At 44.1% G+C, this 16,444-nt stretch overlaps 1 protein-coding gene, 1 long non-coding RNA gene and 1 other non-coding gene across 4 annotated transcripts in view; 2 read left to right on the plus strand and 1 right to left on the minus strand.

Annotated features, from left to right (window-relative positions):
- EEFSEC (eukaryotic elongation factor, selenocysteine-tRNA specific) overlaps positions 1-636 on the minus strand; it is a 258,554-nt gene extending 257,918 nt beyond the window's left edge. The window contains exon 1 of one of the 2 annotated variants that reach the window (XM_017511951.2): positions 266-636. In XM_017511951.2, coding sequence (XP_017367440.1) covers positions 266-581 — 316 coding nt within the window. In that variant the 5' untranslated portion in view covers positions 582-636. The remainder of the gene's footprint in view (positions 1-265) is intronic. The other variant, XM_017511950.2, reaches the window with a different exon arrangement.
- Positions 634-12,516, plus strand: LOC108291535. Its single transcript, XR_001819940.2, has 3 exons — positions 634-902; positions 7,035-7,169; positions 12,193-12,516. It is a non-coding gene; the product is annotated as an uncharacterized LOC108291535 (long non-coding RNA).
- Positions 12,517-13,664: 1,148 nt separating this feature from the next.
- Positions 13,665-13,767, plus strand: LOC119468610. Its single transcript, XR_005197324.1, has one exon. It is a non-coding gene; the product is annotated as a U6 spliceosomal RNA (small nuclear RNA).
- The last annotated feature ends 2,677 nt before the right edge of the window (positions 13,768-16,444 follow it).

Consider the following 16,444-nt stretch of genomic DNA (forward strand, 5'->3'; position numbering starts at 1 on the left):
CACCTTGCAGTTTGGTTGCGCTAGGTGGGAAAAACTTCCATGTCAGCTGGCCGTGAGTTCGAATCTCAAAGCCTTTGCTTGCTTGCTGGGGGGCGGAGGGGGGGGGTCCCTGGGTAAATCACGTGCGCCTCTTGGGGCCTCAGGGGTCCCACCAATGAGGTAGGGCGATCTCCCGTCCCGTCATAGGCTCGAGCGAATTCGGACACGGAGCTCAGCTGCTCCGCCCGCGTCCCTGAGCCCAGCTCCCGCCCCAGCCCGCGCTCACCGCCGATGATTGTCCGGATGAGGGAGGCGTGCCCGGGGCAGTCAACCAGCGTGACCTGAAGCAGTGGCTCGCCGGGCTCGGAATCGGCTTCGGGCGCTGCCAGGAACTCTGGCAGAGCCGATCGCAGACGCGCGGGCAGCGGCACCGAGAAGCACGAGAAGCCCAGGTCGAGCGTGATGCCGCGCTCGCGGCTCTGCGGCTGCTTGTCGAAGGCGGCAGTAGAGGCTGTGGTGCTCAGCGCCCGCGCCAGCGCCGTCTTGCCGCTGTCGATGTGGCCCAGCACACCCACGTTCACGTTCACTCTCCGCCCTGCCATGCCGCCGCCGCCTAAGACACCGGCCTGTCCTGCCCCGCCCCTCACCTCCCTCGGTAGTCGCCACGGTCCGGCGGGTTAAACTGCCCCCCCCAGCAACAGGCGCGCCGGGCACACCCGTTCCGGCCCCGAAGCTTCCGCCCTCCAGTGACCCGCGGGCACCGCCGAACGCTGTGCTCCGGGTGGGTGCTCGAGGAACGCGAGGCCACCGCCGACAGGGTTGCTCTCTCACCTGGCTTCTCCTACCTGAAGCCTCCAGGAGCCCGAGATCCGGGGATCCTTCCAATCATTCACGCATATCAGCAAACTCTTACCAAGTGCCTGGTGGGTACCTCTGGGCTACAGTGCCCGCTAACGTTACATTCTAGGGGGTGAGGGCTAAGTGAAACAACAGATACTGAACCAGACCATTTCAGAGAGCGAGAAGTCTCCTCAGGAAAAGAAAAGCTGAGATTAAAAAAAAAGAGCGGGAGAGGGAGGACGGACAGCTGCCTAGCAATGGGTCAAAAAAGACCCCTAAGAGTTGCTATCTGAGTTGGAACTCCAGTGTTGAGAAGGAGCCAACTGTGGGAAAAGATTGAAAATGGAGGAGGACGACATTATCTCTGACTCAGAAATTCTCACCCCGAGAGTCTGTAGCCTGGACTTAGGAGAGGCCACAAACCTCCAAATTGCATGTACAGTGTGTTGTGATGTGTTCATGCTAGAGAGAGGGTCCACGACTCTCACTAGATTCTGAAGTATCTAGAACCACAAAAAAGGTTGTCAGCCACAGTCACCAACCAGAGGTCACAAACCTAAGTGTCTGCTTTGGCCAGGTGGTGGGTAAATCAAAGAAGAGAAGTTACCAGAGTCTAAGATGACAGCGAGTTAACGTTAGGGACCTGGGAGAACAGGAGAGCCCTCTTCCTGTGCAAAGAGGGAAACCACCACTCAGCCTCAGCCAACATTGCCCCATCCTTCCATTTTTCTTGAGAAGAGAGTGTTTCTGTAACAATGTGGCGGTGGAGCACAAAGTCCACTGGATCTTACCTTTGCCCTCTGTGATGAGCCAGGCCATATGCTGATGTATTCATGCTTGCAGTAACTGCCTCCATTCCACCACTCAGCACTAGGAACAGAGTCCGTGTTTTAGACTGAATAATATCCCTCTCAAATTCATATGTTGACACCCTGACCCCCAGTGTAATGGTATTTGGAGATGGGACCTTTGGGAGGTTAGATGAGATCATGAGAGTGGACTCTTGTGATGGGATTAGTGTCCTTATAAGAAGAGAACAGATACTTTGTTTCTATTTCCCATCTTGCAGATAGGGAACAGTAAAAATATATCTTCCATTTTAAATAAACTGGTAAAAGCAATAGACATGTTTAAAAGGGAGGGTTAGTAAACAGGTAATAAGAGCTTTAGAGGCTTTATGTACCTCTGAGAAACATTTCAACTAACAAAAGGTTTTGTACAGGGCTTGGCTTCAGATAAACCTCATTTCTCACCTTTGTTTTACACAGAATCCTGAAATGGTGATGAAAACAAAAATGGTTTGGGGAGGGCACGATGGCTCACGCCTATAATCCCAGCACTTTGGGAAGCCAAGGCAAGCAGGCCACCTGAGATCAGGAATTTGAGACCGGTCTGGCCAACATGGCAAAACCCTGTCTCTACTAATACAAAAATTGTCGGGTGTGGTGGCAGGCATCTGTAATCCCAGCTACTCAGGAGGCTGAGGCAGGAACATCTGTTGAACCTGGGGGGTGGAGGTTGCAGTGAGCCAAGATTGTACCACTGCACGCCAGCCTGGGTGACAAGAGTGAAACTCCATCTCAAAAAGAAAAAGAAAAACTTTTGTGTTTTAACACTTTAATGTTGTATTGGCCTCACAGACTCAATAGTGAACTTCATGCATTGACCTCTGAAGTATTGATTGAAACTTGGGGCAATGCTAAGCCTTGGGAGGTGCTCACAGTCAAATGTGAAAGTGGGAGGGGGACAGCCAATATAATCATCTGGCATTTACAAGACAGAGAAGGGCAGGTTTTGAGTGGGAGTGAGCTGTGGGCATGGAGGATGTGGTCAAGATGCTTTTTTTTTTTTTTTTTTTTTTAAGACTAGTCAAGTGCAGTAGTGAGAAGGGGGGAAAGAGTAGAACAAGGAGTTTGATCTGTAGCTGACTGTGAACAATCAATTAAGATAACTCAATACCTTCGGACCAGCCGAGATGCTTCTTAAAGGTAGTGGCACCTGATTTAAACTGGAATAAAGTGCAGGGAGCTCCCTAGGAAAGGTCAGAAGGGGTGTGACAGCATGGGATAGGGGCACTGAACATGGCAGGGAAGGGAAGTGAAAAGAATGGAATTGAAGACGAGACTTCAAAGTTACTGTCCCAGGGCAAAACTAATCTGAACAAGACTAGGAGGTACTTCTGAGGAGTAAGGGATTGGTGGGGGTTGACTGGTAAAGGGCTTAAAGGCATTTTCTGGGGTGTGGGCATGGTATATATCTTTACAGAGGTTTGGGTTTAGTGAATATGAACTTAAGATTTGTGTACTTTACCATATAGAAATTTTACATTAAAAGAAAAAACTATGAACAAATATTGAACTCTAGTTGACAGTACATGTCCAGGAGACAGTGTACTGGTTCTGTACCTTACTTTAAAATGCATCTAAAAAGCTAGATGAACTGATGGGTAGCTAGAGGGATGCCTCGATGGACATATGCATGATAAACAAATGTTATTGGCAGAGTCCATGTGGTGGATATATGGGTGATCCTTGTAAAACTATTTAAACATTGCTATGCTTTTGAACATTTTCATAATAAAATAAAATATTGGGGGAGAATGAAACAATCCCAATCCTCTTAACTTAAAAAAAAAAAAAAAAAAGTTTCTGTCCTACAAGCTCTTATCCATAAGTCTAAAAAGCTCCGGAAACAGCAAGTTTTCTGTCAACTTTCTGGCAGCAAACCATGACCTGAGCTGAGATGAGGCTAGCTGTAGCTATGTAACTGCCTTTCCCAAGCACGCACATATTTCACTGCAGATGTTTGATTGTGATGTGCTGCCCACACTCCACTGAGGGAGTCATGTGGTATATAGTTTATCCTCTGTTTTGCCTCTTAGGAATCTGAAAAATTCTGAATTCTGAGAAACACCTGGTCCCAGGAGCTTCAAATAAGGGGTTAGAGACTCATAAAGATTTTTCAGTGACAGGATTTTGTGACTAATTGGATGTGCAATGGGGGAGAAGGAGGACGCTGGGATGATCTCCAAATTTCTAGCTATAGACCTTCATTTTTTCATTTATTCAATCCTGTGATGGTTAATACTGAGTGTCAACTTGATTGGATTGAAAGATACAATGTATTGATCTTGGGTATGTCTGTGAGGGTGTTACCAAAAGAGATTAACATTTGAGTCAGACCCTTAATCCGGGTGGGCACCATCTAATCAGAAAGACAGACCCACCCTTAATCTGGGTTGGCACCATCTAATCAGCTGCCAGCACAGCTAGAATATAAGCAGGCAGAAAAATGTGAAAAGAGAGACGGGCCTAGCCTCTTAGCCTTCATCTTTCTCCCGTGCTGGATGCTTCCTGCCGTCAAACATCAAAAACTCCAAGTTCTTCAGTTTTGGAACTCTGACTGGCTCTGCTTGCTCCTCAGCTTGCAGATGGGCCATTGTGGGACCTTGTGATCATGTGAGTTAATACTTAATAAATTCCTATATTTTATATATATATATATATACATATATATATGTGTATATATAAAATATATATACACATATATATACATAAAATATATATATTATACATAATATATATATATTTTATGTAATATATATATATTTTATGTATAAAATATATATATACATAAAATATATATATATTTAAAATATATATATTATATATATATTTTATATATATTTATATATATTTTAAATATATATATAAATATATATATAATATATACATATGTATGTATATATATATAAATATATATAATATATACATATTATGTATGTATATATATATAAATATATATATAATATATACATATTATGTATGTATATATATATAAATATATATATACACATACATAAAATATATATATACATAAAATATATCGATATACATATATATATATGTATTCCATTAGTTCTGTCCCTCTAGAGAATCCTGACTAATACAAATCTTCTAATAAATATTGATTGAACACCTGCTGTGTGGCAGACATGATATTTTGGGGGGATACAACTATGGATGAATAAGGCAAATGATGAAGTGCTTTGGGAGAAACAGCAAAGGAGCATGGCTGAGAGGTACTGGTACAAGGGAGGAGGACGCTTATTAAGGGAGAGGCATTTGAGCTGACAAAGACACAGGACAAGGACCAGCCTGCACCAGAACCAAGGGAAACTGATGAAAGAATGTTTTGCACAGGGGAAACAGCAGGTTAAGAGACAGCAGCAACCTGAGCCATGTGGCACGTGACAAGGTGGGGCTGAAGAGAAGAAGCTGCATGCTAAGCATATCCTGAAAATGTCTTTCAAAGTATGATTTTTGCCTGGTGGTATGGCCTTCTGAAGCATCAAAGGCAGATGCTCTGGAAAGCTGGCCAAAGGCCAAAGCCAGACTTCCCCAGAAAATAGGATCTCACCAATGCTGAGATTAGTGTTGCAACATCACCCAAGACTCCCTCCCTGTGTGGGTTCTGGTTGCATGGCTAGCCCAGGGGTCTCAGAACCAGACTCCCTGATACAAACCATTGAGACTCACTCCTCAAGACAGTTGCTCTGGAAGCATTTCAGGTCCCCAGCATCTTGTCCTCTTGGGACCCGAGGAAAACAGTCTTTATGGAAAAGACATATTCTAGTACCAAGTATTTCTTTTTTGTATTGTATGTAGTAGCAAAATGTTGTAAACAAAGTAAATGTCCTTAAAAAGAATAATTATGGTAAGCTTGAAATTATATCAAGACAGGCCAGACACGGTGGCTCACGCCTGTAATCCCAGCACTTTGGGAGGCCAAGGCGGGCAGATCACCTGGGGTCGGGGGTTTGAGACCAGCCTGACCAACATGGAGAAACCCCATCTCTACTAAACATACAAAATTAGCCGGGTATGGGTGGCACATATCTGTAATCCCAGCTACTCGGGAGGCTGAGGCAAGAGAATGGCTTGAACCCAGGAGTCGGAAGTTGCAGTGAGTCCAAATCGCGCCACTGCACTCCAGCCTGGTCAACAAGAGTGAAGTCTCGCCTCAAAAAAAAAAAAAAAGAAAGAAAGAAATTGTATCAAGACAAAGACCAGGCACAGTGGCTCACGCCTGTAATCTCAGCACTTTGGGAGGCCAAGGCAGGCAGATCACTTGAGGCCAGAAGTTCGAGACCAGCCTGGCCAACATGACAAAACCCCATCTCTACTAAAAATATAAAAATTATAAAAATATAAAATATTTATAATATAAATTTAAAATATAAAATATTTATAAAAATATAAAAATTAACCTGTAATCCCAACTACTCAGGAAGCTAAGGCACAAGATTCACTTGAATCTGGGAGGCAGAGGTTGTAGTGAGCCAAGACTGCACCACTGCACTCCAGCCTGGGTGACAGAGCAAGACTCTGTCTCAAAAAAAAAAAAAAAAGAAAAGAAATTATATCAGGACACAAAGCTACCATAAATCATAATTTTAAAGAAGAGGAGTGTATGGCAGTCTAGACTGGCCCTGAGTTGATCATTTTTGGGTGATGGGTCTTGGGGGTTCACTATTCTGTCTACATTTTTGTTATATTCAAAATTTTCCATAATAAAAAAACTAAATAGAAAAAGAAAGAGGGATCATGGTGGAATACGTGGAATATATATACTGTGGAATACTATGCAGGCTTTGAAAAGAACAAAGTAGCTGTTTGTATCTGTTTGAGAACAATCTCTAAGATATATTGGTAACTGAAAAAAATAGAGTGCACACTAGTGTGTGTAGCATGTTTGCATTTATGAAAAATACACTCTATATATGTGCTTGTACAAGTCTGAAATAGCCCTACAAGGATACACAAGAGATAGATAACAGTAAACACAAGAAGGTCCCAGGGCTCAGCCCTCTAGTTTTCTCTACATATATTTACTCCCTGGTGATGTCCATATCTCCTGGTGTTACAAGCCATTGACCCCCAAATTCAGGTTCTATGTGTAAGCCTGCAGCTAGGAGCCTCCACCTCCTAACTGCAGGCTCACACACACAACCTGAATGTGTAATAGGCATCTCAAACTTAATTGTCAAGGTCAGAATTTCCGGTTTTACCCTCCAGTCCACTCCCATCACAGTGAATGAGAACTGCATTCTCTCAGTTGTGTAAGCAGCAAACTGTGGCTCAGTTCTTGACTCCTCACTTTCTTTCATATTCCACATCCAATTCATTAAAAAATTCTCTTGGTTTTACCCTTAGAATCCAACCTCCTCTGAAGATCTCTACCATCAGCACTTGATCTAAGCCATCATCGCTTACCTGGATTACTGCAAAAGTAAGATTCACCCTTGTCGATGTATGGCCCTATGAGCTTTGGCCAATGCATAAAATCAGGTAATCACCATCGCAATCAAGATACAAAACTGACTGATAACCCTCAAAAAAAAAAAACCTTTTGTGATCAAACCGTCCTACACCTTTAACCTTTGGCAGCTACTTACCTATGCTCACTGTCTCCACAAGCTTTGCCTTTTCCAGAACATGATATAAGTGGAAGCATACAGTAGGTAGCCTTGGGGTCCAGCTTCTTTCATTTTGTTTGTTTGTTTGTTTGTTTTGAGACAGAGTTTTGCTCTTGTTGCCCAGGCTGGAGTACAATGGTATGATCTTGGCTCACCGCGACCTCCACCTCTCGGGTTCAAGCGATTCTCCTGCCTCAGCTTCCCAAGTAGCTAGGATTACAGGCATGTGCCGCCACACCCAGCTAATTTTGTATTTTTAGTAGAGATGGGGTTTCTCCACATTGATCAGGCTGGTCTCAAACTCCTAACCTCAGGTGATCCACCCGCCTTGGACTCCCAAAGTGCTGGGATTACAGGGGTGAACCACTGTGCCTGGCCTTGGCTTCTTTCACTTAGCATAATGCATTAGATATTTATCCATGTTGTCGTGTGTAACTGCAGTGTGCTGTCCTTTTTATTACTGTGTAGTACTCCATTGTATGGGTGGATCATTATTTGTTTACCCAGTCACCTGTTGAAGGGCATTTGGGTTATTTCCAGATTTTGGCTGTTATAAATAAAGCTGCTCTAAATACTCATATATAGGATTTTATGTGAACATAAGTTTCACTTGAGTAAATACCAAAAGTGAAATTGTTGGGTCAAATGACAAGTGTGTTTTAACTTTATAAGAAACTGCTAAATTATTTTCCGGAATGGTCATATCATTTTACATTCCCTCAGCAATGTATAAGAGTTTCAATTGCTCAGCGTCATCAATTGTATTTTGTATTGTTGGTTGTCTTGTTTTTGCTTTTATTTTAGAGATGGGGTCTCACTCTGTCACCCAGGCTGGAGTGCAGTTGCACAATCATAGCTCACTACAGTTTCAAACTCCTGGGCTCAAACCATCCTCCCACTCCAGCCTCCTAGGTAGCCTGACCAATTTTTTAAATTTTTTTGTAAAGATGGGGTCTCACTATGTTACCTAGACTATTTTATTTTGTTTTAAATTTTACTTTTCCTCGCAGGATGTGGTGTCTCATGCCTGTAATCCCAGCACTTTGGGAGGCCAAAGTGGGAAGATCATTTGAGCCCAGGAGTTAGAGACCAGCCTGGGAAACATAGTGGGACTCCATCTCTACAAAAAATACAAACATTAGCTGGGCATGGTGGCACATGTCTGTGGTCGCAGCTACTCAAGAGGCTGAGGTTCACAGAATGCTTGAGCCCAGGAAGTTAAGGCTGCAGTGAGCCATCATCTTGCCACTGCACTCCAGTCTGGGCAACAGAGCGAAACCCTGTCTCAATAATAATTATAATGTTGACCTTTCCAATAGATGTGTCCTGGTATCTCACTGGGGTTTTAATTGACTGCAGCTGTTCTTTTACTAGGACTCCCTGCATCTGCTCTTGTTCTCCTACAGCCTGTTCTGCATACCGAAGCTGGAGTGAGCCTTTGTCTCTTTATCTAACTTGGAGGAAGAGCCACAGTCCTTACAGCACCACAGCAGGCAAATGGTGCCATGCACACACACACAGCCACACACACATGTGCACACACAGATGCATGCACACACACAGAGACACACACACACACATACACACAGATGCATGCATGCATGCACACACTTGTGCACAGCAGCAGGCAAATGGGGCCATGCACATGCACAGAGAGACATGCACACACAGACACACACACGTGCATACATACACCAACACACACGTGTACAGTGGCAGGCAAATGGGGCCATGCATACACACAGAGACACACACACGCGCACACACACACAAACACACAAACACTTGTGCACACATACAGAGGCATGCACACACACGCACACAGAAGGCAAATGGGGCCATGCACACACGAAGACACACACACACGTGCACACACACATAGACATACAAACACACGTGCACAGTGGCAGGCAAGTGGGGCCATGCACACACACAGAGACACACGTACAGAAGCATGCACACACAGGCACATGCGCACACATGCACACGCTCATATACAGATTCATGCAAACACATGTGCAGAGCTGCAGGAAGAAGAGGTTATGTATGTGCACAGAGACACACCATGCACACACACACAGATGCATGCACACACACGCACACACAGACACATGCACACACACGTGAGTACAGCGGCAGGCAAATGGGGCCAGCACATGCACAGACACACGCACACACAGAGACGCATGCACACACAGAGATGCATGCACACACAGAGATGCATGCACACACAGACACATGCATGCACACACACAGACACACACACGTGCACAGTGGCAGGCAAATGGGGCCATGCACACGTACAGAGACATGCACGCACATGCACACATGCTCATGCACACACACGCACACATGCACAGGACACACACATACATGCACATGCACAGTAACACACACGCGCACACACACGCACACCATGCTACCTTCCTGAACTTGTCTCCTATTTTCTTCTGGCTCCAGCCACGCTGGCCCCCTTACTGTTACTCAAAGCCCCCAAGCATGGACCAGAACATTTTTCTCCCAAACCTCTAAACATCTCACCCCTCACCTCCTCCAAGTTCAACTTTCACATCCTGCATGAGCCCTGCCCTGGGCAGCCTCTTTAACAGAACAGCCCCCTCTCTACTCCTGATCTCTCTTATCCTGCTCCAGTTTTTCCTTTGCGCGTATCACCTTTGAACATACGTGTATAGTTTATTTCCTTGTTATGTTCATTCCTCATTATCTGTCTCCCCCTGGGTTTAGCACAGTGCATATAGCTGGTGCTCAATAAATGTTATCTCCAGGGAGGGGAGCAGGTTGGCTGGAGGGAAGACAGAAAGACATTTTACTTGAAATACATTGGCATTTTTAAATTTTTAAATCATGTGAAAGTATTATAATATTCAAGAAATAAATTTTTTAAAATTTAAAAAAAAGTCCTAAAGTCACCAATGAGACTAAGATTCCTTAGTTTGTAGTCCCCAAGGGAAGAGTTGCAAATGCCTTATTACTGTCAACTGTGGATAGACTGACTCCTTACCCCACCCCACCCTGCCATTTTCCTCCCTGTTTCTCTCCTTGTACCTGGTGATCCTGAACCTGTGCAATCCTGCGCACACACCATGCTCATCCACCCCACCCCAACACTTGTCCACAGGCTACTTTCTTGGGCTGGCACACCCTCTGGAAGCTTTCTTGGACCTCCAGGGGCTGGATTGGCTACCTCCATGTCACATTCTGTATAGTCATGCTTTTCTTCTTTTTAAGGACAAATGACAGAAACTCACAGTGAAACTGACTTAAGCAAAAAAGGGAACATGCTGCCCACGGTGTAGTGAAAAGCACAGACACTGCTTGTGTCCAATCCTGCTCCCACCAGCTGGAAACTGTGGAGCCTTGGGCACGTTACAAAACTGCCTTGTGCCTCAGTTTCCTCATTTGTCAAGTGGGGCATAATACTTCCTAACTCACAGAGTAGTGACTATTATATGAATTGGTATGTCTATAGCACTTAGAACAATGCCTGGTATATTATAAGTGATATGTCAATGTTTGTGAATTTAAGTAAATAAACCTAACTAAAAAGTCTGGGGGAAGAGCTTGCTTCATCCAGGGGCTCAGATGACAACAGGAGAACACCAACTTTGTCTCTTTCTCTCTGTTCCTCCTTCCTCTGAGTTGTCTCCATTCCCAGACAAGCTCCCTCCTCACAATGACAAAGTGGCTGTCAGCAGCTCCACAAAGTCCCCAAATCAAGTCTCCTTGGCCCTGATGAAGTCATGTGCCCCTGCACCAAGAGAGAAATCCAGTGCTTTGCCTGGATTTCCTTATTATGTTCATTCCTCATGAACTCTGCCTAGCCAGGTGTGGGTCATAGGTCCCCCAAAGAATGGGGGGAAGGAGGGACCAGGGGATCCCCTACAGGAAATGGAAGGCTGTTCCCAGCAAAATGTAGGTTTCATCACGCCTCCTATAGTGTACTTTGTCTCTGTCCTACCATCCATCCCACTAAGCTGAGTTTGCTTTAGACCAGGCAGGTGCTCCGGAGTTCTCCCCTTTCCTGGTAGCTGAGGATGCCTGGAGAGCAGGGGCCTCAACTTGCACATCTTTGTTAGCCCTGGGCCTGGTACACGCAAAGCCCCACAACTGCTTCTTGAATGCACTCACGCTCAAACCTCTAGCCCACGAAGACATTCTCCTCCACAGCAGACTCTCTGGGCCCCCTACAGTTCCACAGGCTGGACGTAGTCCCTGGGAAAATTAGTGACGGGAAACAGCCTGCAGAACTGCGATTATTTGGGATTTGTTCTTCATGTTAATGTGATGCTGGTTCCTTTCTGTTTCTTTAATGCCATTTTGTACTAAGGTAGTTCAAAGTTCTTTACAAACAGCTAGTAATTAATTCAACTTCATTAAGGCCAATTAATCTGGGATTAATTATAAATTTGCCCAGAGGAAGTTATTATACTTTGCTCTTTGATTTGAATTTTGGCTTTAAAGAGCCTTTCAGGAGTGAAATGGAAATTTCCCTTTTCTCTGAGGGTATCTACCTCGCCGGTGATTGTGTTAACCATGTGCCTTCCTCAGTAGGTCCCATGCCAACCTCTGAGGAGGCTGCCACCCAGGTCACCAGCTGAGCTACATAACATTCCAGCATTAATCAGATCTGCTAACGCGACATTTAGCCAGGGCTCAAGGAAGCCTAATACAGTGGCAAGAACTCCTCCACGCGGATTCAAATCATGGCTGTACCTCATGCTGACAGTGTGACTTCACCATCTCTTCCACCTGCAAAATGGGCATCACAGTGTTTCACAAGATCATTGTAGTCTGTAGTGGTCAGCACCTACTGCCTCTACTTTTGTAAGAGCTCCCCAATTCTCCTTGGAAACTTCTCCCCTCCTTTCTTCCAGGTTACTGGAGGGCTGACCCCATCTCAGTTCCTGGGATGAGCCTGAGACTCAGTACTAACGAAGCAGCATGGTCCATCCTTCTGGCCACAGTGATTGGATTGTTAGTGAGTATACCACCCAAGTTGGCCTAGTCACAGCTAACGCTAGCATATTTCCCAGGGCAGGCAATACAAGTGTACTCTTTGCCATTAGACTGAAATCTGGGCCTGGGCTATGATGAGACCTCAGGAGGGGAGCCCGGTCATGGCAGAGTAGTGGCCCCCCAAAGATGTTCACATCCTGGAGCCAGTGCAGACTCTGTTACCTTCCATACCCAAAGGGACTTCACAGATGTGATTAAGATAAGGGTCTTGGCTGGGTACAGTGGCTCATGCCTGTAATCCCAGCACTTTGGGAGGCTGACTGAGGTGGGCAGATCATGAGGTCAGGAGTTTGAGACCAGCCTGATGAACATAGTGAAATCCTGTATCCACTAAAAATACAAAAATGAACTGGGCATTGTGGCATCCGCCTGTAGTCCTAGCTACTTGGGAGGCTGAGGCAGGAAAATCACTTGAACCCTGGAGGCAGAGGTTGTGGTGAGCTGAGATCACACCACTGTACTCCAGCCTGAGCAACAGAGCGACACTCTCTCAAAAAAAAAAAAAAAAAAAAAAAAAGAAGAGAGGCAGGAGGGTCAGAAGCAGAAAGATGACATCATAAGAAAGACTCAATCGGCCATTTCTGGCTTTGAAGGTAGAAAGGGGACTTGAGTCCTGGCATGTGGGCTGCCTGGAGAAGGTGAGAAAATGGATTCTCCCCAAGAATACCCAGAAAGGATCGTGGCCCTAACAACACGTTCATTTTAACCCAGTGAGACCCATTTTGGACTTCTGGCCTCCAAAACTGTAAGCTTGTCAATTTGTGTTGTTTTAAGCCACTAGATCTGTTACGGCAGCAATAGGAAACTAATATAAACATTTAACTGGAGCATCAAATCTATATTCATATTTATTGACTAAATGGATGGCTTCTAATTCCACTCCACCTCATCAGAGCTCTGCAGAGTCTTTGCCAGGCTTATTCTACATCCTAGATCCCAGGACCACAATTTGATAGTTAAGATCTTCACCAGAAAAGACCTCAATGCTTGCCCTCTTGTTAGACCTGCTGCATTCATCTGGGCCATCCTGACTGACCTCTGACCCCGCTGCCATGTGCTCCAGATATGCCCCATGGGAGCCCCAGGCTCAGCCACATTCCCAGGCAGACTCTGGGAGTCAGCGGATGTGGCCAGGTTTACCCATTGCAGTGGGACGTGACTGCTGAAACGGAAACACTGCTCCCAGCAGAGGACTTTATGGTGGGAGGCACAGGCTTTGCCCTTGCTAACCTGACCCCTGTCCCCAGCCCAACTTCCTGCCTCTAGGCTCCAAACCAGTTCCTGTGAGTGCCCAGAGGTACTGTTTCCATTTAAAAAGTATGGCAAGTGGTCGCTTCAGCAGCGCATATACTAAAATTGGTACAAGATAGAAACAATTAGCATGGTCCATGTGCAAGGATAACACACAAAACAAAAATTAATTCAATACATAACAATGAAGGGGGAAAAGCATAACAAAATCAACTGCTAAGACCAGGACACACACACAGAAGGCAACTGTTAAGAAAAGATGGCTGGGCGTGGTGGCTCACACCTGTAATCTGAGCACTTTGGGAGGCCGAGGCAGGTGGATCACCTGAGGTCAGGAGCTCGAGACCAGCCTGACCAATATGGTAAAATCCTGTCTCTATTAAAAGTACAAAAATTAACCAGGCGTTGTGGTGGGCACTGTAATCCTGGCTGAGACAGGAGAATCGCTTGAGCTGGGGAAGTGGAGGTTGCAGTGAGCCAAGATCATTTCACTTCACTGGAGCCTAGGTGACAGAGTGAGACTATGTCTCAAAAAAAAAAAAAGGCCATGTCTTCACACTCCAAGGTGCTGACACCATGTTCTGTGCTCCTCCCAGTGCTAGAGTCCCTTGTTAAGATTTCATTTAATTATCTTAATAATCCTGTGAGTGTTGTCATTGCTGTGCAGGGAAAAATGAGAGGTAACTTGCTCAGAGTAAACAGGATTTGAACCTGGGTCATTTTGTGAGATAGGGTCTACCAGGCCACCTGGAGCATCAGGACGGAGACCCCTCTGTTCCCAGATGAACCTTGGTTTATGTCCGATTTCCCCAACCTTGGTGATATGAAAAACCATCTTCAGAATTTCGTGCTATCTAGGGAACACCTATGACTTAATTACCATTTTTCTTTCAATTGACCTGCTTTTTTTACTTAATGAAGTATTTCCCAATACTTCATAATAGAAAACCATTATCACTTACCAGAAATAGCCAGAAACCACAAAAATGAACACAATAAAAACTACAGTAGCTTTTCCAAAGAGTCTTTAATAAAAGGGAAGACTAGCAAGTACAGTCATGCATCCCTTAATGACAGGGATACTTTATGAGAAATGTGTCTTTAAGTGATTTTGCCATTGCACAAACATCATAGAGTATACTTATACAAACCATGGATATAACTGGAGGTCATGATGTTAAGTGTAATAAGCCAGGCACAAAAAGACAAATTTTGCATGTTCTCACTCATTTGTGGGAGCTAAAAATTAAAAGAATTTAACTCATGGAGATAGGGAGTCGAATAATGGTTATAAGAAGCTGGGAAGGGTAGTGGGGATAGGGAGTGGGAATGATTAATGGGTACAAAACTATAGTTAGAATGAATGAGATATAGTGCTTGATAGCACAACAGGGTGATTATAATCAACAATAATTTATTGTACATTTTTAAATAACTAAAAAAGTACAATTGGGTTGCTACTCCCACACTTTTTTGGTTTTAATTTGCATGAAACATCTTTTCCATCCCTTTATTTTCCATCTATGTGTGTCTTTATAGATGAAATATGTTTCTTATAGGCAGTAGATCATTGGGTCTTTTTTTTTTTTTTTTACACGGTTTCACACTGTCACCCAGGTTGGAGTACAGTGGCATGATTATGGCTTACTGCAGCCTTGACCTTCCAGGGTCAAGTGTTCCTGCCAGCTGAGCCTCCCAAGTGGCTGGGATTACAGGTGTGTGCCACCATGCCCAGCTAATTTTTATATTTTTTGTAGAGATGGGGCATCTCCATTTTGGGCATGGCCTCAAACTCCTGGACTCAAGCAATCCACCCTCTTTGGCCTCCCAAAGTGCTGGGATTACAGGCACCAGCCATCGCACCTGGGAGGTCTTGTTTTTTCAATACATTCAGCCACTCTTCGTCTTTTTATTGCAAAGTTTAGTCCATTTACATTCACTATTATTACTGAAAAGGGTTCACTACTGTCATTTTATTATTTGTTTTCTGATTGTGGTCTTCTCTTCCTGCCTTTTTTCCTTCCTGTTTTACTTCCTGTGACGGCGTTTTATTCTGAAAGTATCTTTAAATTTCTTGCTTTGTGTGTGTGTGTGTGTGTGTGCGTGCGCGCATGTGTGGTAAGGTTTTTTTTATTTGTGGTTACCATGAGGCTTGCAAATAACATCTGCATAGTTTATTTTCAACTAATGACAACTTAACACTAATTGCCAAAACAAAAGAACAAAGAGAAAACTAATAAAAACTCTACAGTTTAACTTCATCCCCCTGCTTTTATACTTTTTGTTGTTTCTGTGACATATATCTTATTATACTGTCATGTCTTAAAAAGTTATTGTAGTTATTATTTTTGATAGGTTCATCTTTTATTCTTTCTACTTAAGACATAAATAATTTACACACCACAATTAAAGTGTTATACTATTTTGTGTTTGTCTGTGTACTTACTATTACCAGTGAGTTTTGCACCTTCAGGTGATTTCTTATTGCTCATTAACATCCTTTTCTTGCAGACGGAAGAATTCACGTTAGCATTTCTCATAGGACAAGTCTGGTGTTGATGAAATCCTTCAGCTCTTGTTTGTCTAAGAAAGTCTTTATTTATCTTTTATGTTCGAAGTATATTTTTGCTGGATGTGCTATCCTATTATAAAAGCTTTTTTTCTTCAGCACTTTATTTACTTACTTATTTTGAGACGGAATCTTGCTCTGTAGCACAGCCTGGAGTGCAGTGGCACAATCTCAGCTCACTGCAACCTCTGCCTCTTGGGTTTAAGTAACTCTCCTGCTTCAGCCTCTCAAGTAGCTAGGACTACAGATGCATGGTACCATTCCTGGCTAATTTTTTTTTTTTTTTTTTT

This window comes from Cebus imitator, unplaced genomic scaffold (assembly GCF_001604975.1).
Source record: "Cebus imitator isolate Cc_AM_T3 unplaced genomic scaffold, Cebus_imitator-1.0 Scaffold457, whole genome shotgun sequence".
NCBI lineage: Eukaryota > Metazoa > Chordata > Mammalia > Primates > Cebidae > Cebus > Cebus imitator.